The sequence below is a fragment of the Nuphar pumila genome, chromosome 6 (genome assembly GCF_984573655.1).
Source record: "Nuphar pumila chromosome 6, dmNupPumi1.hap1.1, whole genome shotgun sequence".
In the NCBI taxonomy this organism is placed as follows: Eukaryota; Viridiplantae; Streptophyta; class Magnoliopsida; order Nymphaeales; family Nymphaeaceae; genus Nuphar; species Nuphar pumila.
The window spans coordinates 19,484,490-19,510,991 of NC_143254.1; the positions used below are offsets into that span (position 1 = coordinate 19,484,490).

General features: G+C 33.7%; 1 protein-coding gene across 4 annotated transcripts in view; it reads left to right on the forward strand.

The window, feature by feature from the left end:
- Positions 1–11,575: 11,575 nt before the first annotated feature.
- LOC149834213 (calmodulin-binding protein 60 B-like) overlaps positions 11,576–26,502 on the forward strand; it is a 31,216-nt gene continuing 16,289 nt past the window's right edge. For all 4 annotated transcript variants that reach the window (XM_090010025.1, XM_090010024.1, XM_090010023.1 and 1 more), the window contains exons 1-3: positions 11,576–11,826; positions 12,061–12,136; positions 12,874–12,926. In XM_090010025.1, coding sequence (XP_089866151.1) covers positions 11,750–11,826; positions 12,061–12,136; positions 12,874–12,926 — 206 coding nt within the window. In that variant the 5' untranslated portion in view covers positions 11,576–11,749. The remainder of the gene's footprint in view (positions 11,827–12,060; positions 12,137–12,873; positions 12,927–26,502) is intronic.

Here is a 26,502-nt window from a genome sequence, read left to right on the forward strand (position 1 = left end):
TGCCAACTTTTTTTTTCAAACTTGAAAAAGTCCAAGGTCATCTGATTCAGGGATCGATGCATCACTGCTCAAGTCAAGTCAATACAAGTTTTCAAGGTCAAATGACTTCGTACTGCTGCAAATATATCTGATCCCCGATCCCAGTTCAGCTCACTATTTCTAGATCAGGATCTTTACAATAAGATTCAAAATGTGGATTTGGATTCGCTAAATCGAATCTTTCGAGATTCCGATCAGTAGTTTAGGTCGCACCTAATTCGGGTCTGGATTAAAATCTGATGCATATTATTTCTTACAAAGAGCTTAACTTTTACTTTTTCTTACCGGATCCTGTATTACCTGTTGGGAAATGCTGGGCATACAACCAACTAATCGACAAACAAATAAACGGGAAGAAGCAAAAGAAGAAATCAAACCATATGATGAATAAATATTTAGGTAGTTCGGCAATAATTGCCTATGTCCATGGCCCCCCTTTAAATACAGGAAGTCAAAGAGTATTGCAAAGACTGCAAGATCTGATTCGAGGAGTATACGTGACTTGATTGATCTTACAAGAAGTCTAAGATAAAATTACAAAACTACCTTTTAAAAATTAGCCAATATAGTTGGATCGGGAAGTATATTATTCATTTTATGGTAAGGAACATGCTCCACACTTATCCAACATTACCAAATATATTTTCATCAGGAATCAACTCTACCATATCGTATCTGATTCAGATCCAAGTGCAGATTCAGATCTACATTGTATATTTTGAATTTGGATTTGGATCTGACAAGATCTCTCCCGTCGACCTTCAATATGTTTTTGGCCCTAATTAATGACTTGTGAATGGACTTAGACCGTGTAGGTCCCAGCTACTCTGCTTTTGTTCTAGGTTTAAGCCCCACATTATTACAAAGGAATTCCATAGCTAACAGCAGTTAGAACCGTCGCTCAATAAACCTCTCTCTCTCTCTCTCGCTCTCTCTCTCTCTCTCTCTCTCTCTCTCTCTATATATATATATATATATATATATATATAAACATAAAAAAATCTTCAATCTAAATATATGTTTGTTCCACTAAATAAATTATGAGGTTCGCTTTAGAAGGTTTAGTTAACAAAACATACTAAAAACATCAGCAAAAAGAAAAACTGAAGTGTTCCATGCCAGTCTATACTCATATTGATGAGATAGTACCAATAGCTTGGTCAAGAACACAGTGTAAAACATGTTAATGGCAATGTTGTACGAAAAGACACATTTTATTCTCTCTTTTTTTGAAGGAAGAAAAGACACATTTTATTCTCTCTTTTTTTGAAGGAAGAAAAGACACATTTTATTCTCATTTTCTTAATTAGTCATGCATTATGGTGACCAGAGAAATGGGTGGAAGATGTGATATCTTTCTCTAGAAAGTCCTTTAATGAGTGAAGAAACATTTCAGGAAGTATTAGAGGAAGTGACTGTGAACCAATAATTGAAGCAAGTAGGAATTAATATTAAAATAAATCAATAAAGCTTATGCTTTTAATAAATACATTTTTAAGCCTTTGTCATTATACTTGGGTTACACAGTAAAATACAAATTTTTTAATGAAAGTAGAAACATTAAAGAAAGTGAGCTTTCATAAAGCTTTTGAAAGCATGAAAGAAGCATATAGTTTTGAGCTTAATTAATTTTCATACAAGCTTCCAAGGTCTCTGCATATCTTGGTCTGCTTGCTTGTTGAGTTGTTGTCCCTATTGCATTTTCTTTCCCTTAGTATGTATATATCCAAAGGCTGAATCTTGTGCAATCACATTGCACATTTCTAATGTGCTGCTGCACTGGAGCACCCTCCATCTTTTCCATATAGACTGTCAGCTGCGGGGCCCGACAGCGCCGATAGTGGGTACTCAAAGTGCAGCTTCACATTTAAAACATGCAATGTGATTGCACCTGATCTTTTTTCATGTATCCATGGCACAGGCAACACATCCAACCACTTCTGGCTGTTGTTTTCAGGTGTGATCCCAAGGGAGCTTAGTATGGCCTACCTCCAAGTTCAAAGTAATCTCTCTCTTTGACAAACTAGAAGGGACAGAGACGCACCCACACCAGAACTTTTCATGCATTCATAGAAGACGATAATGGCACTTTTGTCTTTTATTAAATTATCCATTTGCTCTTTCATGGGCTTCACGGATAAAGATTCACGAGACTTTGAAGAGTTGGGATCGGGCTGCACCTAGGCAACCTTCATCTGCTGTTATACAGCATGTCAAACATGGGGCCCAACAGCAGAAAGAGGGTGATCAGGTGCAGCAGCTGATTGCATTTGTGCAATGTAATTACACCTAATCCAGCTTCAACTTTGAAGGAGTACGCTTTGCCCTAACAAATTTTTTTCTAAATCACATGTGACTCGAATTGCAGGGGCCCCTTGCAATTCTGTTTCTCATGCAGATGAGAAAATAACCCTCAAATGAGTTATTCTACCACGTCCATTCTCCTGTGTTCGCGAAAAAGGAGCTGATGAGAATTGTAGAAAGGATGATTCTCATCAGATTTAAACAAACATCCCCTTTATGTTATAGACAAATTGTGATGTTATCATAATTGTAGTTTATGACCCAATTTCTTATGGTTACTTTTAATTAGAAAATATGGTATGTCAGGATATTAAAAGTAACCTATAAATTTATAAAATTCAAATAATACAAGGAATATTATCAATCGAGTATGACATATCCATATGTGAGTGCAATTAAATATGGAATTTCATTACTTTGTTTTATAAAAAATAATTTCATTTTTTTACTTTTATTTATTTGAAATAAGCATAGTAATAAGAGAAACTATACACTTTTATACATGATCCATAAGACATGTCAATTTAAATATGCAAATAAAAATTTTGACCAAATCAATGTTTTAAATTAGTATATAAGATAATAAATAATCAATTGAAATATCTAAGCATATCTAGATGAATCAAACTATAAATAATATATACTTGTAATTAAAAATAAATATATAATTATAATCAACAATCGTTGACATGATTTTATTTAAGATTAGATCTTATTCTTCATTCTTTTCACTTTTTCCCTATTCGATCATTGCCTTAGTCTTCTTTTCATTTTGAAGCTCTGCACTCTTCTCATTTTCAATTTTGTTGGGGGCAATTTTGGGCTTTGCAATTGAATTTTCCAAAACAAAAATTGTTTCACTATCATGCAATATTGGACATGAAAGAAGAGAAATTGGCTTTTAGCTTGAAAAAATAGAATTTAATAGGTTTTCCATTGCATAAAAAATCATTGAATTCTAATATATAGTTGCACAATTATGACTTAAACAAGCTAAATATGTTAAGTGCTATCTGATTTCTAGATATGATATGACATGACTCAAATATATGTATAGGATCAAAATGTGAATTTGAATAAATAATACATAAATTAATAATATCATCAAAAGAAAGAAAGAAAAAATGTACCTTTCACCAGTAAAGCTAAAACACATGACTACATCAACTTACTTTAACTTGAACCACCATAAAAAAAAGTTGGACTCAAGTTTTTGCATCCACTTTAGGTTTAGGAACACACCGAATGGGATAGACTCGAGTTTTCCTCTTAGTTATATGGTACAAGGCTACTTAGAAGGATTTATCCATTGCTCCTCTCAGGGTGAGACCCTTTATTTATAGTATATGGAGATTTCAGTCTTTCATTATGAAAAAGCGTCTTAGTTGATGCCAACCTCCAACCACACTTTTTTAATTGACAAAGTCATATTTTATTGAATAGGCATGTCTAAGTTAATGATGTCAAAGAATTTGGCACAAGTGACTGCCACAACACCTACCTTCTTGAAAGTGCCTCAATAAATCAAGAGTTTTCAAGTTCAACCTAATACACTTTTCTACTTCTGATGCAGGAGCATAACAGAAGAACCAGTCCATAAAGATCCATTTTGATATATTTTTTTGTTATTTTGGTCATTCTTGTATTTAGATCATTGTATCTTATCCACATTTTTAGAATAGATTTCTTTAGAAAGATACTAGAATAGGTTGTTTGTTTGATTTAGAATTAAAAAAAATCTTAAATATTTATTGATGAGAGATCTTTATACTTAATTAGTTCAATGGAGATTTAATATTAGTTATTTTTCATAATTTTTAGTTATTTTTAAATATCTTAACAATGTTAAAAATTTGTAAATACTTCACGGTTGAGTTTATTTTTCCTACAAATTCGGTTTCAGGTTTGCATCAATTAGGTGTAAAATTATCATCTTTTAAAGTATTATTATATCATTAAATTAGCAAAAGAAGATAAATAATTTGGTATTTGGTAATTGCATTTGCATAAATACCAAAAATACATGCCAAAAATGTGAGGTCTCATCTATGACATTACCTTAACCAAACTATAAGCTCTAAAGAGTCAGTTTGGGTGCAAGTGTTGGCTTTTAATCTCTTTAGAACTAATTTTGAGAAAATGACAATCAAAGATAAATTCATATATGGCATTGCTTTACTGAACTAAGCTCTAGGGTGCCAACTTATGCACAAGCATTAGGGTTTAATAGCTCATAGAATTTAGTTCAACAAAGAGACCACCCAAGTCAAAAGCCTTATTAATGTCAATTGCCCTAACCAAACTAAGCGCTAGAGGGTTAGCTTGTGAACAAGAGCTAGTGTTTAGCAGCCTAATATAACAAAGTTCATAAAAGAGACAACTAAAGACAAGTACATTTTATTAAGAAACCAGAATACAACAAAATATTTATTTTTGGCATTTAGTTACAAAATCTTGGGCGATTTACAGGTAATTGAACACATGTGGGAATGAATCCAAATTTCTTAGACTTGGGTTCACATTCAATTTTATAAATCAGTTCTAATTAACAAATCTGAAACATACTAAATATCATATGGTCTACAAACCATATTCCAACCATTCCATAAACCATATAATCAAATAATGCATTTAAGCAAACAAACTATATAACTTCAAAATAAGATGTAGTAGTTTTAAAAATAATAGTTTTAAAGACTTAGTAAAAATTTAAGTTAAGTTTTTGGGATCCTAAAGAAAGTATGGCTCTTGGCATTGCCATCGCATCCCGCCATCGCCTTCTACATCACTACTCATCACCTAAATGATTTGTATATAGTCAAACTCATCGAGTTTAGTAGATACAATATCATTGCAAGTTGCACAAAACTATGCTTATATGAAACCCTCATTCATTCAGGACATATATATGCATTTCACCATAATAAGCATATTGTATCAAAAAGATAGATAACCAATTGACTATGACATACAATAATCAATTTCATACCTCCAACATCCTAATTCCAAACATAAGCATGAAACAATAGTTTTAACCCAAACTATTCCATAATCTCACAAATGGCATTCACAATAATTTTATATTATCGTTTAATAACATGCAACATTATGCAAATGTTCAACATTTAGTATTTACATAATTAGGGCATATTTTAATATATATTTAATATAAAGTAAATGTGAACAAATAAAAGGTCTTCGTTTCTCTTGCTTAACACTCACATCGGGTACTCATGGGATACCCCAAAACAAAAGAAACCACATCGTGCATTTATTGTGCTATGCTTTTTATTTTTTTTGTCAAACTGCTCGATAATTCAAAATGAGTGGTTTATGATCAGAACGAACCTCGCAGAGGTAGCAATAATTAAGATGTATCATATGCTTTTGAAGAAGACATATACTTACCACGTAGAACACATTGATAGTCCAACCTTTTATAACTCCAAGAACTAGAGAACAGAAAAGATGTCTTGCTCTCAAGTCATACAGGGGGTTGTACAACTTACCCTTTTCAAGGTAGGAAGGAAATAAATGAGTTCTTGGGTTATCTTTATTAAAAAAGGGTTTAATATATTTTATTACATGTGCCTCATCTCATTAGGCATTCTCAAGGCTAAATAGCTCAAGTACCCCTATAGAGTAATCATATATTTTTCTTAGGCTTAACTTGACCACAACTCATTCATGTTGCTCTAGTGTCTTTAATCTAAGTGAGCATCTTATTTGTGATGGCGATAACCAACAAATTATGTATGCATGTGTTTTTCATAACTTGGTACACTTTCAATACCCCATGAGTTCTCATCAACTCCTTGATGGTTCTAGAGTAAAAGAATATACATGCTTGCTTTTCATGCCTTATAGTATAATATAATTGCATGCCATACATACATGTGTGCACTATAACACCATATTGGTTTCTTGAACTCAAGCTCATTTATGAGCATTGTACATTCATGTTTTTTATGCTACATATACATATATGCATCATTACACCACGTTGGTTCCTTGAACCCAAACTCACTCATAAGCATCACAAGTACATGCATGCATTTCATGCCTTATCTCACTACATAACAATTTATAATTGCATATTGCATACCAACATCATGTTGCATCTCAACATATCATGATTCATATAAACATCATGCATGACAACATATAATGACATGCTTAACAATAATTCATCTCAAGTATTCTATTTAAATATATTTATTATATACAAAACTATAGCATCAAGATATGCATCAAAAGAGGTTTTATAATAAATCTAGGGATGCCCTAAAAGGGTTTACACGTTCAAGTGTGGTCAAGGTATGTACAGGAGATTTAAAAAGGTAAAACAACTTGTAGAACAAGACAACACTACTCCTTCGACTGCAATCTTGGCTTAGGGGGATTGGACAACTTTAGGGAAGGCAAGGGATGATTGTAAGGTATAATAGAGGTACATGGAATGTATAAATATCTGGGACAACTCCTTCAGTTGCAGTCATGGCCTAGGGGGCTTGGACTGTTTTAAGGAAGGCAAGTGCCCATACACATAGCACAAATCACATACTTTAAATACATTTTTTATAATTCAAATACACCAAATTTGATTTTCTGTACACATGAGTATAACATGATTCACATACATCAAATCTATTTTTTTTAGCATAAGCATTACATAATTCACATACATCAAATCTAATTTTCTGTGTATATAAGCAAGGCACAATCATATACATCAAAATCTGATTTTCTGTGCACATAGGCCTTGCACAATCACATACATCAAATCTGACTTTCTATCACAAAAGCATTACACAATCACATATAACAAATCTCAATTTTTATGCATATAAGCATGTCATAATTCACATACATCAAATCTTATTTTTGTACATATAAGCATTTTACAATTACATACATCAAATTTGACTTTTTGTACAAATAAGTATTGTATAATCACATATATCAAATTTAAATATTTTGTACATATAAGTATTGTACATTCACATACATCAAATATGGAATTTTTGTATATATAAGCATTGCACAATCATGTACATTAAATTTAAAATTTCTGTGCATATAAGTATTGCACAATCATATACATCAAATCTGATTTTCTCTACATATGAGCATCATTTCAAATATAAAATTTTTGTGCATACAAACACCATTTTCAAAACTAAAATTTTTATACATACAAGTATCATTTCAAATCTTAAATTTTTGTACAAACAATCACTATTTCAAATTTGAAATTTCTATGCATTATATGAGAACTATTCCAACTCAAAATTTTCTTTACATATATGTATATTAATCAAATCTAAATTTTTTTTACATATGCATTCTATCAAATATAATTTTTTTTACAAACATGTACATTAATCAAATGTCAAATTTCTTTTGCATACATGTATTTCATCAAATCTAAATTTTGTTTACAAACATGTACATTAATCAACTGTCAAATTCCTTTTGCATACATATATTCCATCAAATCTAATTTTTTTTCTATACATATATTCTATAAAAACTGAAATTCCTATTCACACATATATTCTATCAATTTTGAATTTTTTTTCCACACATTCATTCTATCAAAACTAAAATTTCTTTACTCAAATGCATTTTATCAAATCTAAAATTATTTTACTCACATGCATTCTATCAAATCTAAAATATGTATTCTATTAAATCTAAAATTTATTTGCATAGGTGCACTTCATAAAAACGATTTTCATGTGCACATAAGCATTTAAAAAAAAAATGGATTTCATGTGTATATAAATACTTTATGTTTATATAAATACTATGTCCAACATTATCAAAATTTTTAGAGTTGCATAACTCAAATCCAATACATACATATAAATTTAAATTTGTATAGAAACATATTTATAATGTATGTATAAATTTAGATTTACATGAAAATATATTTATAATATATGTATAAATTCAAATTTACATATAAATATATTTCTAATGCATGTATAAATTTAGATTTACATTGAAACACATTTATAATATATGTATAAATTCATATTTGCATAAAAATACATTTTTAAGGCATGTATAAATTAAGATTTATATATAAACACATTTTTAATGCATATATAAATTGAGATTTGCATAGAAACGCATTTCTAATGCATGTATAAATTTAAATTTGCATAAAAATATATTTATAATGCATGTATAAATCCAAATTTGCATAAAAACATGATTCTAACACATGAATATATTTACATAGAAATATGATTTCAATATATGAATAAATTTTAATTCACATAAAACATCATCGTGGCATTAATTTAAAATCCAAATTTACATAAAACCTAATTCTAACATAAATATAGAACTCAAATTTTTAAAAAAACTCAAATCATACACATGAATAAATTCTAATTCATATAGAATATCATTCTAACATATATTTAAAATCTAGATTTACATAAAACCTAGACCTAACATGTACATGTAATTAAGATTTAGCATGCTTTAGATCTCTTCAACCATATAATATTAGAGTAATTCTCTACCTTCAATATATAGAAATTGAATTCTCAAAAAAATAAAAAATAGAGAATCTCAAATTCATGAATAAGCGACTCTCTTTAAAAATTGTGAATAAGAGTGAGAGCCTCCTTCAAAATCGTGAGAAGGAGAGTGTGAGTTTCTTCAAATTGTGAATTGAGAGAAAGAGTTCCTCCAAAACTTGAATTAAGAGATGACTTCCTCCAAAATGTGAATTAAGAGAAAGGAAGAGAGCTTCTTCCAAAATTGTGAGGGTGAGAGAGATGAAGAGTGAGAGCCTTTTTCTTTAAAATCGTGAGTGAGATAGAGGAAGAACTTTCTCCAAAACTTGATTAAGAGAGAGAGAGTGCCTTCCAAAATAGTGAATTAGGAGAGAGAGTGTGAGAACCTTAATATGATGTGAGGTTGAGATTGAGAGATGAGAGGTTAGAAATATAAAAGAATTAAGGTTAGGGTTTGGCTTGAACAAGGAAGAGAGACCAAAGTGAAACTCGACTTTTAGAGAGAGAGTGCTATAGGAAATAGGGGGTGGTGGCTAGAGAGATGGAGAGGGGAAGAAGCTTCTCCAAGCTTCTTCTTCCTTCCTACTTGGGTTGCCCTAATTAGTGGTCCCCCCTCTCACTTAGATCTCCTTTCAATTGGGTTCAAACTCTACTCCAATATGTCACCCACACTTTGGTCCCCATCTAGGTCCAATTACTAACCCTTAGACCTAATTAATACTCTTAATGGTTATTAAAAATCTTAATTAAATTAAATATAAATTATAATTTAAATATTATCTAAATTTAAAATTAAATGCTAATTTAAATATAACTAAAACTAAATGTTAATTCAAATAAAATTAGCAAATAAATTTCCACTCAAATTTTAAATGCAATTTAAATATAAATTAAAATTATAAACCATAATTGGGGCAAATTCTACTTTTATTTATTTAATAATCATAGAAAATTTTTAGATATTATACATCTTGCACTTTGAAGTCATCTATGTCTTTGTCTTTATCAAGATTGTTTTTTCAAAAATACTTTGTCAAAGCCAACTTTTTGCTCTTTTCAAAGCCAATGTTTCTACTTCTTTGTTATCGATCAAGCTTCACATACTCAACAACAAAGAGGGGCATTTTATAGACACCCCATTATAAATCAAGATATTTTTCTTGTCAAAATCTCTAAATTCTATCACAAAGGCTAACTTTTATATAATTTTTAACCTCAAAATGACTTCTTTAAGGTTTTTAACAAAAAAAAAGTTAAAGGGGAGGTTTTAGCTTTCTAACGCACTAAAAATCCAATCAAATTGACATCGAGATCAAAAGTTATGACCAAAATGAGTTTTTGGATGATAATGACACATTTAATTGTTGTCAACTCTTTTGAATTATCGTCATTAGTAGCCATTTTTTAGATCATGACATCATCTCCCCTTGACATACACCATATTCTATTGTCATCAAGATCTGGCCATCCCCATGTTTGTCGTTATTAGATGAAATAACAACGTATTAATTTATTGTTATAAAAAAATATTAACATCATTTGTCATTACCAGATTTCAGACATTTTCAGAAAGCGCATCTTATCCTCATCTATGCTAACCAACCTTTCAGAATTAAATCAAAATATCCTTCTTTCCAAATCACGTTCACAAAAATAAAACCTTTATTTAAGACAACAAGTCTTAGACAAATCCTAGCCTTTTATTTCAAAACCATCCAATAAGAACAATCAATCATTTTTGGATCTCGAATATGCAGAAAATGTATCTGGATCCATCTGAAAAACCATAGATAGGGTGGTCATCCCTTATTAGAGACTTGGTTTTTTTCATCCTAGCACACCCTTACTCTATTGGAATTCCTATAGAGCCTAGCCTAATCCACCTAGCCTAGTTTAAACTCACATCAAGCCTAGTTTAAGACTTAGATCCTCTATCTCACACCTTTTGGGAGTCCACGCCTAGCCAAAGTGTTACCCGTGTTCCTGTGCTCGTCAAACATGAAAAAAGGTATCTATGCTCGAGGTGAAATTCAGTTTATTTTTAGTCTTTATTTTTGTTTATTTGATTGATTTTTCTAATTTTTTATAGCCTTAACTTTTGTATATTTATTGTGTTTTTGGCTTTCTATCAAATTTTGCTGCCTCTTGCTACTGAGCTCGAGCTCACTTGTTTTTATAGGATTACTTACGAGGTACCAACTTTCACAACAACGTTGCTCCAAAAATGAAGACAGAAAGTTCCTGGTTCGGCTCATCTGCCCAACAAAAGAGAAAAGGCACATGACCTTATAGAATGAACTCTACAATCATCCTAAATTCGGATCCGGTATCTATTATATGAAAAAAACTTTTTCTCATAAAAAATCCTTGTTTTGTTTTTAAAAAATCCAGAGGTATCCACAGGAGCTTAACCGAGCTGAGCCCAAGTTGGCTCGGTTGTTTATGCATGCCTGACTGTAAGCCAAACATCCTTACCGTAGCACTTGTGGTCAAAGCCTAAAACTGATACCACGAAGTCCCTTTCCCTATGCTTGACCTAGAAACGATGCAAAAGGATACCTTGGTAATTTAGCTAAATAGCCGTAGTAGTGAAAACTTGTTCATGATGTCACTGTTATGACTCATGATAAATTAGGTCATACCTTTCCCTCATTTACGCATTGGGGCCTGATGCTTCGTACGCCTTTCCTAGCTGTTTCTCGGCACATAAATGAAAACAACGATTTGAATAAGACGAAATAATCAATTATTATCTTTTCAATCTTCCCACTTATTCCTTGATTCCTTTAGAGTTTAGACCCTCTTCCTCCTTGAGATTCGGCTCTCTCTCTCTCTCTCTCTCTCTCTCTCTCTCTCTCTCTCTCTCTCTCATGGCTGCAAAGAGGCTATTAGATAATGGTGAGATTTCAGAGAAGAAACGACCAAAGGGGAGCGGTTCACTAGAAAAGTATGTTAAAGATCTTTGAATAAAAAACCCATGTCTATTTTTTTTCCCTTTAATTTCTCTTCTGTTGCAAGATGGAAAATTTTGAAAGGAAATTGAGTTCATGGTATCAAAACATATATATGATCAATGATTTGGAAATGTTTTTGTGTTTTTTTTTTATTTGGAAAGAAGGTTTGCAAATGTTTCATTGTATAACGATTTTGAGTAGTAGTACTGATGTTTGGTTGCTTGCAGTGCGATGAGGGAAGTGATGATGATAAAGTCTATGCAGAACATCGGGGCCGCTTTGGAGCCATTGCTTAGGAAAGTGGTATGATGATACTGCACTAATTGCCTTTTGGTCATCTTCAACGAGAAAATTATCTCATCTTCCCTCTTTTGAGAAAAATCATTCAGCATCACCAGCACACCCTAATACCCCATGAACAGCATGTTGTTATAATCATGTAGTATCAGTATTACGGAGTTGTAATTTCGCTATTCTCACTATAGTTAGAATGGGAAGGTTAATTCTGAAAAGTCTCAAGGGCTAATTAACATCATGTATAAATAAATATGTAGCTAATATTTTCACCTTATATATATATATAATATAAATTTGCTACAGTTGTTTGTGCGTGCAATATAATAAAAAGCACTATCTTTTCTACTTTTTTTTAGATCTAACCTTATAGATGTGATCTACATTGTTCCTTTAGCAGAAAAGAAGCTTTAGATCATGTTTTTTGCGACATGTAAGTTTCTTTTCCATGGCTTCAAAAAACCAACAGCCTACAATATACCAACATTTTATAAGTCAACAAATTATATATTTGCATAAAAAAGATTATCCAAAGTGTGAGGAGAACCACAAGAATCATTGTGTTTCATTTTCAACAAGTCAGCAACATCTTTATCATCATTGTTCCCAATGGTGGCAATGAAAATAATAAAAATACTAATCATTGTGCATCGTCATCATCATCTTCGTCTTCTCCATTCATAATACATCATATCATTGGTGTTAGTGGTGGTGCATGATTGTTGTTAGTCATGAATTTCCCATAGGTACATGAGGAGGTGGAGCGTGCAGTTGAACGTGGTGTACGTGCAATTCACAGGTGAGGTTTCCTCCTTTTTTGTGGTTCACTTGCTTGTTTGTTTTTATTTTGATAATTATTGAATTGTTTGTTTTTGGCCAAACAACCAAGCAATTGAACTTATAATTGTCATCAAGGACATACCTAATGTATGTTCTATTTTTATTAATTATTTGATATATTGACAATGGTAATCAATTTATATCTATGTGAGTGGTTTACCTTCACATGAACGGATTCATTATCCTAAGTAAATGATATATTTTGGGGGAATAAAATAAGTGAATGATATGACAGCAAAGTTTTGTATGAGATGAGGGATGGACAGCAAGGGTAATCCAATCAGGAAGGACCATGGACTAAGCTTTATTGCTTGAGTCCTTTTCTAGTTTCTTTGTAATGCCTCTTCAAAAGGATATCAAGAACTCAAAAAGGCCCTTAGCCCAATAATGCAACTTAAATTTGATTTTCTGATGGAAAGTATTGACACATAAAACTAGATGTCATGACCTAAATAATTTGTTATCCTTGACCAAATTTGCCTTAATTAAACCCATCAAAAGTTGTGATGCTTAGAGGTGGTCCAGCTTCGTCCTGTTGTTCTTGTGTCTCAGACTTTCTTTATGCCATCACTCCAACAAAATTTGACAAAATATTTCGGCTGTCTTGTTTCTTTATTAATTCTTATCAAGAAGAACACCCCAAGTTGGTATAATCATAAATGTTTTATGGGGCCTCCTGAACCTCATGCATGACACTCTGATTAATTAGTCTGGTCCATCAGATGAGGTTAATTTCTTATCATGTCATTGAAGGTGCTCCTTTAAGAAATTTGTGGGTTGGAAACTTGGGTATTTATGGCATACTGCTAGACTTATAGCGCGTTGAATCCCCCAACATTGATGCTCTCTCTTGCCAATCTTATGTCAAATTAAAATCCCCATACGTAGATTCACTGTTAAACTTAGTGCGTGGAATATTTACATAGGAATAAATAATAGTAGAATAGAAATCATTGTCATCATATGCAAGATTAATGCCTTGCTTGGTTTGGACTGTCTTGTCACGGACCACGAACCCTTGGTTAAGATAGATATAGTAGAAATGGTAAGAATTCTAATTCTTATAGTTATTGGAACTCGTAGGTAAGACAGATTTATAGATGAATCAACTATGCTGTATTTAAGTTTAAAATATTCAGCTGTTGGATAACAATCAATATGCTTCTAATGTTAAATCAGGATCAACTAGGATATAAATAAAGCATTAGATCAAACTCCTTTTTTGCTGTCAAGGTAGTAGCCATGAATGGCCAGAAACTCCCAAGAAAGGGTAGAAGAATGGGACTTATTATGGGACATAGAATGAATTACAGAGGTGTGGCTTTGAAGCAGATTGATAAGATGCATAGTTGGGCTCATCAAGGGTTCAAAGGAGCCTTAGGTTGCTTTGAGGAATACGATCGTGGAGATTGTCAATAAACATGCAATAGGATGCCTTGATCTGCATAATGCAATAGGACAAGGCTCCACTGAGTCATCGATTTCGGCCGTTGATTGGTGGGGTCTTGTGTGTTCCTCTCCATTAATAGGCCTGCTAGTTCTGACCACATGACCCAACAGTATATGGCCATTAAATGAAATCAATGTTACTGAAGCTCTCTGTACCATGCCATTTGAAAGGTAACTATCCAAGAATCTGTAGATGACAAAATGAGGTTCCTTGGTTCCATCTGCATGAGGTCTATGCAATCTATGCCATTATCTTATATAAATTAAAGATTTTCCCATGTGTTTTCATGGATGACATGCAAAGTGAAGGGGGTGTGCTGAACTAGGAAAGGTAGTGTAGATAATACTTCCAAAGATATCATTTGTCAGTCTCTATCCATCCCTTTGTCCTGAACATCACAAAGCTTCTAATTATTCAAGACAAATCCTTAAATTTTTAAGAAATTACTCAGATGACCACCTGAGTTACTTTCTATTAACCTAGCTGTAGTTAACTCTTGATGACAGTTTTAACCCTTTTCTTTGGCCAAACAAGATGGTGGTTTTTGAGAAGTTGGAACATGAAGGCAATCGAAGGCATTTGGTTGCAGATGGGACATCCACGTTGTAATATACCCATTTCACGGATCCAAGAGAGAGAAAGAGAGAGCCGAAAAGCGATCAACATTACTTAAAAGTGAAACTTAACAAAGCCTTGAGTCCCACAAGCACAAACACAACAGCAAAACATGAAAACACCATTTACACAAAAAACAAAAAAAACCCAAACACAAAATAGAAAACTCATCAAGGGCCATAGACATCTAGATGGGGATCGGTTGGTGGCAGAGGCAGGTCTTTGAGATATATGCGGAAGATAGCGTACACATCAACCAAGACCCTATGAGTCAAACGGTTAAAGTTGAACGGGATATCCCGAAAAGTAGCATCATTTCTGGCCATCCATATGAACCACCACACTGTAAATAACCAAACTCTTCAAATAGTCCTCCACTTCTTTTCGCAACTAAATATAGCAAGGCCGAGGATAAGATCTAACGCAAAGCAGCCCTCCCGCACAACAACTGGTGGAGCCCTCCAAGTTTTAGAAAACAATTCTCAAAACACTTCAAACGCCCAAAAAAGAGAGTGGTAAATTCAATCAATTGGTAGAGAGAGAGAGAGAGAGAGAAGAGATATCATAGATTAGCTAGACACCTATAAGAAAAAAAAAGAGAAAAGAGGAAAGATATTTTTTTTTAGAAAAAAGGACAAGAAGAGAAAAACAAAAAGTGAACATCAGGAGTCGGGTAATGCCACAAGGCAGCAGAACCCCATTTTATGACTGCACCTTTCAATTAGACACCTGGCTTTACACATAAGGAGAATGAAAGAGACAAGAAGAACAAAAAGTTCACATTCCAAGTCATGTAAGGCATATCATTATGGGTGCCTATGCTTTTACTAGCAGAAATGCTAAGAGGCAATTGGATATTGTGAATCTACCATTGCACGAACTGACTATTTGATACTTGGGGTATTCTCGTATTGTCCGTAAGCATGTGCAAATCTATATATAAACTGAAAGTTTAGGACCACTGTATTCGCATAACTAAAGCTTTTTTATATGCATTAAATAGGTGACACACCTAAGATACTTTTAGCATCATATTACCTTTTTTTTCATTTGTTACTCCAAGAAGACAGCCGAGGCCTGTTCCAGCTAACCCGTTACCAACTTTTATCGACAAATAAGTGTTGAGTGACCTTGCATCAAGCAAAAGTTTATGACCACTGGAATGGCAACTAGCTTTTTTGTGTGCATTATATAATTTGAGTATGTGACCGACGCAACATACTGGTGGCATCACACTAGTTGTTAGGGATGCACAACTAGCCGAGTTAGCTCGGGCTCAAGCCGTTTAAGCTTAGCTCGAACTATAAATGAGCTGAGCTTGAATAGGCAGTTCAGCTCAGATAGGCTCAATAAGTCTGATTAAGCCCTGTTCACATAGTTATATAAAGAAATTAGATTTTATATATGTATCATCTTTTTTGTAAGAAAGAGAGGTCTTACCTTGATGAGTAAGCTGTTGGATTTTTTTGGAAGTGGCCTGGGTTCAAATCTCACCACTTTCCTTTCTTTCAAAGAAGCCTTTGATACAAATTAAAAATCTTTGAAACATTTTTAAATTGAAGGTGTTCAGCTCAAGTCAAGCTCAACTCCAGCTAATTCCGGGCAAAAAGTTGCTCAAGCTGAGCCGAGCCAGCCCAAGCTCGACTCAACCTGGCTAGTGTGCATCCCTACTAGTTACCAACTTTTGTAAGGTATAATAGCACATTTCACGTGATGTAAATGTACCCTTTGCTTGCTTGCTTGTTTGTTTGTTTGCCTGAATTTGTGTGTGCATGGGTGAGAGAGAGAGAGAGAGAGAGAGAGAGAGAGAGAGAGAGAGAGAGAGAGAGCATCAAATAGTAAAGTTTAACGATAGAAATGAAGAAATTCAATTTAAGTATATTCTCTGCCCTGTCATTACAATAGTGAAAAGTTTAAAACGACAAGATAGTGCAGCACATTTGCCTTTCTTCTTCTAAAAAAAAAGAGAAATACAGCTTGAAAATTTATATTTTTCTACTATTTTTACTTGCAAATATTTGAAAATAAATAAATAAATTAAGAAATAGAAAATTCTATCTGTATGAAGAAATATAAAAATTTTAGAGTGTTACCTTTTCGCATTAAATAGCCGATATAACTGTAAATATCATGATAAAATTATAATAATTTAGTATAAATAACAATATAGCAATATTTTGAAATTGTTGTGGTATTAATTGTTTAAAACAGCAACTAAAGTGGTGCAATTTTTGTAAATGATTATTTTAAAACAAGAACTGCACACCAAATAATAAATTTAAAACCAGTCCTTACACTCGTGTAGAATGGCAAGTCGGATTGCCTCCTCAGGGAAACAAGAAATGAGGTATACTATTTCACTTAAAAACCTCACTTTATTAATATTCTATAAGAAAATAAAAGAATTACACTATCTCTCCAATTACAATGCGACAAAAGTAAACATAATTAAAATGAAAGCAAATCCTAAACTAAGCTCAGGACTTTCTCTCTTCAAACTCAAGTAAAGAGGTAATGATAGATATCCTCTTCTCCAAAGAAGCAACCTCTAAGAGAAAATACTTGCAAAACAAAATACACAACTATACCTATACTAACAAGACCATTATCAAAATAACAAAAAGCATGTGAGACTAATAGTTAAAAATTCAAACAAATTAATTGTAACTAAATTCAAGAATAATTGAAAGAAAAACAATAACTAATCAAATAATCAATAATAAATCTATCTAATTTAACACTACTAAAAAAAAAAGAATATTATACTAATGGTCACAACTAAAAAAAACTAAATAAAAACACCTCTATTTTTCTTGACAAAATTCAATGCACACACACACGTACTAGACCTAACTAACACTAATATATCGAATAACACAAAGCAACACCCGAAAATAATAATAAAAAAACTAAACTATTATACTTAAATTGCAAATAAAGAAAACCTGAACTTGGTAGGACCTGTCAACTTTAGATAGAGGATGGGTAGGGTCAAAATAGATCAGAATCTCCTCAAATTTGGCATAGACCTCACCAATATCCTCTAATTATGTGTTTGCCTTGTTCCTGGATAAAACTCTACAACACATGACATAATGCACTAAGATGTGAAATTCACTTTACCGATTTCTAATTCTAACAATAATGCAATTAAAAATTAATTAAAACAATGAAAATCAATCTAATTAAATACTAATCAGAATAAAGACTATTCTAAAATCAATTCTAAACTAAAAAAATAATCACTAACATGATGCTGCAATGCTGAAAATTAATTAAAAATACAAGAAAAAACTAAATCGCATGCTAAATAATATACCACTAACTCAAGCAAACACTCGGCTAAAATTGACTAATTTAATCCTAAAAACGTGGATGAAAACAACAAGATGAAAATAAATTTAATCTAACTACTATTGAACTAAAATTAATAAATGATTGAAATTAACTAGGACACGCTATACCGATTGACGCTATTCAAGTAAACCTAATTCTAATTAATTTAATCTAAATAACATTTTTAAAATACAAGACAATAATTTAATTAACAAATTAACACTAAACTATATGTCTAATGGAATTAAACTTATTCTATGACTAACTACAAACAATGGGTGAGAAGACTTACCTCAAGGGCTTTTTGACAAATTTTAGGAAGAAGAGAGTGGTCCACCTTACTTGAAAATATGTACCTACGTTCTTTCCCTTGCTGTATATTGATATCATCTTGCTACACATGTCTCGGAGCTGAATCTACAAAGGGGGGATGGCTGAAAAAGAAAAGATGGCCGGCGGTTGCTAGATGGGATTCTCGGCCACTGGTCAATGAAGGTAATTGGTGTTTTCATGCTAAATCTGATTTACCTGCAGTGATAAGACACAAAATACAGCAAGAAGAATAAAGAGAATGCTAAGAACACAAAGATTTATAAGATGATCATAGAGAAAAATGAAAAAGAAAAAGAAAATAAGAAGAGAAACACGTGAAGAAGAAGAGGAAGAAGAAGAAGAAAATGTGAAAAGGAAGATGGGAGAAGAAAGGCATGGCTTCCAAGGCTGTTGGACAAGTTTAGGGTTGTTGTACCTTCCTTTTTATATAAAAAATTTACCCTATTTTGTAAAACAACCCTTAGTTCAAGCTATTTTCAAGAATCACCTTCAAATTATTAAAATTTATAACTTACCTACATGCCATCTTTGAGGGTGAATCAGACTTTTTCACCTTGGATCTTCAGATCTTCAGATCTTTGATGAGTTTGAGTATGAATCTGATCCAAGGTCCATGGTGAAGTCTTTTGGTTAGATCTGGATCCAAATCTTCTCAAAAACCAAACTCATTACCTTAAAATATCTCTATCTCTCTCATTTTAATTTGGTTTCAAGCAAAATTGGAACTGAAACCTCTTTGCACCTAAAACATCATAAACATGAATACTTATGCCATAAAACCACATATAAATGCATGAATGTATGATAAAATGATATGCATTTCATGCATTATCAAATGCCTCTATGCTTTCTTGTTTGCCCGTCCCTAAGCAAACCAATCCTAAGCAACCTCTAACTAGATACGCTAAGAAACTGGAAATAACAATGTATAAATTCAAAAGTAATACAAGTACAAGTCCTAGTTAGCCTAACACACTTTTGTAGGAATCACTATTGCATTTAACATATGCAACAAGCCATTTAAACCCTTGAGTTACCCTAGTGGGCGAGTTTTGTCTCTTGAGGGTTTACAGTGATGATACCCACAAACATCTCTGTCATGAATATATAGTTTTTTCTAAAAAGCATTAGGCATTCGAGAAAATGAGTTTGAACATATATTTCATGCAAATGCATTTTCATAACATGTTTAGAGTCTAACACGCCTCCACATTAATAAAGATTTTTCTTCTACCTTTCTAGAGTTTGCAATTATCTATATTTTTTCCTCAAAAAATCAAGCACATTCATATTATTGCTCATTTTTACTCACATGTATGTTTTCTAAACAGTTTTCAAAATTCTTTCTAAGCAATGCATTTTCATTAAGCTCTTTTTTTTTAATTCGAGCACTATGTCAATTTTCAAGCTTTCGCAACTCATATAGCGAGCTTTGGGTCAGTGACTCACAGGGTATACGACCTTAGGGCACTAGATACAAAGTATCCCTCAAACTTAATCACTCGAGTCACTAAGCTCTAGATTTTCATAGTTATACATAGTTTTCTTCTTGTCATGTGCAATGCCTACACCTCTTAGGCTTTCTAATGGGTCCACGTAATGAGTGTTGGGCCGGTGACTCCCAAACCAGATGGCTTTAGGGCACCAGGTGTAGAACACCCATCGGGCTTACTTGCTCAAACCCACGAGGCTACAAGTGTTGACTAGACAAAGAAGTTTGACCCTCCCAGTTGCCCTATTCGTGTGAGCACAAGCAATTTGCATTGTACATGAACCCAGCTACTAAGGAACAACTACAAAATTCAAGACAAACTACACATATGCTCTTTTTTGTTTATCACTTTATATTTTTACTACTTAGTTTTTCATAAAATAACTGTCCATATTCATTCATGCAATTCAAAATGAACGTTAACAATCATATCATATCTTTTCTTTGAAATCCACATAAATAACCACTCTTTCTATATTGGATTCAGAAAAAAAAATTACATGGGGCTTAAAAATCCTCTAAATTATCAAATCATCTAAAAACATTCATATAATGCTGAAACTTATTTCTCACAAGCCTAACTTCACGAATTTTTGTCAAAAACTGATATATGGATAGAAAAAATTGGGGTGTGCATCTCATACCCTCCCCATGCTTGAATGATACTATCCTCAGTGGCATACTATAATGCAAGAATGCAATGGTTCATGCACACCCAAGAAACATAAAAGAAAGACGGGCGAAAGGAAAGATACAACTTGCTTCTGTGCAAAACTCGATGAGCTGAATGTTGACTCGTCCATGCCCCACCACCATGCACACGCAGATGCACAATTTTTTGTTGGTTTGGCATATGAATTGCTCCCTTCAAGGTTCCATGTCCTTTAACTTGTAACTCATAAACACTAAAAGCGTAAAATATAGGACTTGAGTCTTTGCCCATTGACCTTGAAAGTACCTTGTATGCGAGAATTGTAAAGGGTCACTACACCATGCAGAAAGACCTCATGCACCATGTATGGACCATCCCATCTTGATCTGAGCTTCCTTGAGAAGAGTTGAAGATGAGAATTGAAGAACCACACTTTTGGATTAGACTTGAATATTTTTTTAACAATGTGTTTGTCATTAAATGCCTTGGTTCAAGCTTTATAGATCTTCGCACTCTCGCATGCATTATTTCTAAGTTCTTCGAGCTCACTCAACTGCAATCGCCGCTCCCTGCCATCCTAGGTCATATCAAAATTAAACTTTTTAATTCCCAATAGGCCCTATGTTCTAACTCAACAAGGAGGTGGCATGCTTTTCTGAGGACTAAATGATAAGGTAATGTGACAATAGGGGGCTTAAAAGCAGTTCGGTAGGCCCACAATGCATCATCAAGGCACTGAGATCAATCCTTTCTGTTTGGCTGAGTTGTCTTCTCAAGAATCCTCTTAATCTCCCTATTTGAAACCTCTACTTGTCCACTAGTCTGAGGATGATAAGGAGTGGCGAACTTATGGTAAACAGAGTATCTTCTCAGAAGAGAAGCAACCTGCACATTCTTAAAGTGTTTGTCATCATCACTAATCATCGCCCAGGGCACAACAAACCGACTAAAGATATTGTGTTTAATGAACTTAAGCATTACTTTATGATCATTAGTCTTGGTTGCCATGACCTCAACCCACTTGAAAACATAATCAACTGCCACAAGAATATACACATTTTTTAACGATGGTGGGAACATGCCCATAAAATTAATGCCTCAAACATCAAAAATCTCCACTACAAGTATGGGAAGCAAGGGCATCATGTCCCTCTTAGACATGTTTCTTGACTAGTGGCAATGAACACAACATTTACCGAACTCATGAGCATCCTTGTGGAGGGTGGGGTAATAAAATCCATACCACAAAACCTTGGCTGCAGTCTTTCTACTACTGAAATGCCCTCTATAAGTCAAAGAATGACAAAAAGTAAGAATGAACTCATACTCTTTCTTTGGGATGCATCATTTTGTTACTTGGTCTGCATAATACTTGAACAACTCTGGTTCATCTCAGAAATAGTGCTTGACCTGTGTTAAGAATCGATCTCTCTCATTCCTGCCCCAATACGCAGGTAGCTATCTGGTCACCAAATAATTCATAATATTGCAAACCTAGGCAACTACAATGATCTTACTGTCATAATCTGCTCATTTGAGAAAGAATCATTGATTGATCTTTGATCCATTGTAGAATCCATAATCAACCAAAAAAGATGGTCGACTACTATATTCTCACTACCCTTCTTGTCTCGAATCTCAAGATCAAACTCCTGTAGTAGCAAGATCCATCGAATGAGCCTAGGTTTGGTATCTTTCTTGCTCAACAGATATTTCAATGTTGCATGATTAGAATAGGCAACCACCTTGAAAACAAGTAAATAGGACCTAAACTTCTCCAATGTGAACACTACAGTGAGCAACTCTTTCTGTCATAGTATAATTCATTTGAGCCTCAAAAAGAGTCCTGCTTATATAGTAAATCACATACGGCTTTCTATCAATCCCCTGTCCTAAAATGGCTCCTATGACATAATCAGACGCATTGCACATGATCTCAAATGGTAGCATCCAATCCTGAGACCTTAAAATCGGTGCAGTGGTCAAGGCATCTTTAAGTGTCTCAAATGCCTTTATGCACTCTTCATCAAACTCAAAGGGTTGCTCTTTGGCCAATAAAGCATACAACAGTCTAGAGATTTTGCTAAAATCTTTAATAAACCGTCAATAAAAGCCTACATGCCCTAAGAAGGAACACACATGTCTCACAGTAGTAGGTTGGGTCAGTCATGAGATCGACTCCACCTTGGCTCAGTCTACCTCAATTCCTCTCTTGGACATAATATGTCTGAGCACAATCCCCTCCTAGACCATAAAGTGATTTTTTTTCCTAACTGAGAACAAGGTTTATCTTCATACAATGTTTAAGCGCTCTGATTAACTTATGAAGACAATCATCAAAAGAAGAGCCATACACTAAAAAATTGTTCCTGAAAATCTCTATAACATCATCTACTATATCGAAGAAAATTGCCATCATGCACTGCTGAAATGTAGTTGGGGCATTGCAAAGCCCAAATATTGTATGCCTAAAAGCAAAGGTGTCATAGAAACATGTGAATGGTGTATTCTCCTGGTCATCAGGGTGCACTACTACTTGATTATATCCGGAATAGTTATTTAGGAAACATAAGTAGTTCTATTCAGCAAGTCTCTCAAGGATCTGGTCAATAAATGATAACAGAAAGTGGTCCTTCTGCGTTGCTACATTCAGCTTCCTATAATTTATGTATACTTGCCACCTTATCATGGTCCTCATAGGAATACTCTCCCTCTTCTCATTTTCAACTACTATGAGTCCAGACTTCTTATGGACCACTGAAACTGGACTCACCCACTGACTATCCGAGATAAGATAAATTATCTCTGCATCTAGCCACTTGACAACTTCCTTCATGTTGGGATTCAGTCTCCTCTGCATGTCTCACACAGGCTTAAATCCTTCTTCACAATAGATTTTGTGCATGCAAAAGGATGAATCTATGGTGGACAATGATGAAGAAAGGTGTTTCTCTCAAGTATATTAGTATAATTAAAGATATGTACGAAGGAGTAGTAACCAATGTCCGCACTTGTGGAGGGGTGACAACCAATTTTCCTATAACGGTTGGGTTACATCAAAGATCTGCATTAAGCCCTTTCCTATTTGCTATAGTGATGGATGAGCTTACGAGATCAATTAAAGAAAATGTGTCGTGGTGTATGTTGTTTGCTGATGATATTGTTTTGATTGATGAGTCTAGAGCTGAGGTTAATGCTAAGTTAGAATTATGGAGACATACATTGGAAGCAAGAGGTTTTAAGTTGAGTAAGAGTAAGACAAAATATATGAAATGTCGATTTAGTAAGCAACGAAGTAGCGATAGGAGTGTAGTGAAGCTTGGTGAGTAAGAAATACCGGTGGATGATTGTTTCAAATATTTGGGATCTATCATTTAAAAGTATGGAGAAATTGATGGAGATATAAATCATAGGATAAAGGTTGGGTGAATGAAATGAAAAAGTGCAACTGGAGTGTTGTGCGATCGTAGAATGCCATTGCGGTTGAAGGGAAAGTTTTATAGGATGATAATTAGGCCTGCTTTACTATATGGTATAAAATGTTGGGCTGCCAAAAGACATCATATTCAAAAAATGAGTGTAGCTGAGATGCGTATGCTTAGATGGATGTGTGAAAATACAATAAAAGATAAGATTTGAAATGAAGAAATACGTAAGAAGGTAGGTGTTGCATCCATTGAAAATAAGATGAGAGAGAATCGTTTACGGTGGTTTAGACATATTCGGCGAAGGCCTAATGATGCTCCAGTTAGAATGATGGAGAAATGAGAAAATATATTAGTTAAAAGAGGTTGGGGTAGGCCTAAGAAGACTTGGATGGAGATGATAGGAAAGGATATGAATGCTTTGAACCTCACTGAGGACATGGCATTAGATAGAAATGATTGGAGGAGAAGGATTCATGTGGAAGACCCATAATGATTTTATTTTTTGGTTCATATCACCGACCCCAATTATTTTGGGATGAAGACAGTTGTTGTTGTTGTTGTAAAAGGATGAATCTATCCCTCTGAGATCTACCATCGCCCAACCTATCGTTGCTTTGTACTCTTACAAAACCTCAATCAATCTGGTCTTTTGATCCTTTATGAGATTTGCAGAGATGATCATAGGCAACGTATGGTTGTCTTCGAGATATGCATATTTTAGTGAAGTCGGTAAGGGCTTCAACTCAAGCTTTGGGGAACATTCTATTGAAGACTTAGCCGATGTCTCAGCTAAAGAGGGAAGAGACTCTAATCCTCCTCTCTAAGGAAGGATACTAAAAACTATCAGTGACATATTTAAGGACTCCCTATCTTGGATATCTCCTACTATACAATAAGCTGCTAGTGGATCTCTAATCAACAAGTTCGAGTCTTCTTCCATTAAATCCTGAGCAATATCCACATGGAAGCAAGTCTCATCTCTAGTGGGTTCCATGCCAGCATTAAAGATATTCAATCTTATTTTTTTGTTGCCCAATGAATCATTCATCACTCTGGTACGGTAATTGATATATGCATTAGACGTTGCCAAGAATGACTGACCCAAAATGATTGGAGTCTGGCACTAGCTGCCTACGCCCTCCATATCCAAGATAATGAAGTCGACTGAAAATTAGAATTTATTTACCTTGACTAGTACATCCTCAAGGATTCCTCTTGAAACCTTGATAGAACAATCTGTTAATTATAGGGTCATAGGAGTCAGCTTTATCTCTCTTACTCCAAACGAATCATAGAAATACCTTAGCAAGATATTCACACTTGCCCCAAGATCTAACAACGCTCGCTCAATCTGGATATTTTTTATGACACATGAGATAGTAGGAGCACCAAGGTCCTTGAGTTTAGGTGGAGTTTAGTGTTGAAGCACCAAGCTCATCTGCTCTATCAGAAAACATAAATATCGAGAAAAAATTCTCGTGATACAATTTATATTTCCTGTACAATTTATATTTCTTGTGTATAAAAAATAAAGTACACATAAAAAATACATATAAAAAACAACTAAAACAATTTATCGATCCACTATAATTTTTGCCAAGTTCTAATTATTTACAAGTGAACATTTGTATTTTTAAAACAACAAGGAGGTACAACAAGTTCAACACATGAATCTAATCATCGCCAAGATTTTGTACGTCATCTTCTTCATTGTCTCGATCTGCCCCTTTTGCTTCTCTATGTTGATTATCTCCAGCAACCTATAAGAGAAAAGAAAGGTTAGTATTGATAAATAAAATATAATGAAATAAATGCAATGCACCTAAGTTAAGGCAATCAAAGTAACATGAAATCTAACGACATGCAATATATTACATGAAACTTTCATACTTGAGAGACACCTGTAGACGAAGTTTTTCTGTCCTAAAAAAAACTGCACAACTCATTATGGACAACGTCGAAAATTGCTTTATGTAAATAGTCACGCATTGTATCCTTAACGAGTTGATGCTGACCATCCCAAGAATTAGGTGGGTCAGTCAGATGCTTGGAGTTGATGCTGACGAGAAAACTCTGTGAGCCATGACTGGAGGAAGCAACGACTAGTGAGGTGTTCATATTACTCTCAAACCTAAACACACGACCCTTTTTAGGTTCACATGTTGCAGTCACCCATGCTTCAGGATCAAAAGGTGGATGCTGAGTGGAGTCATCGTCATATCGCTCTAC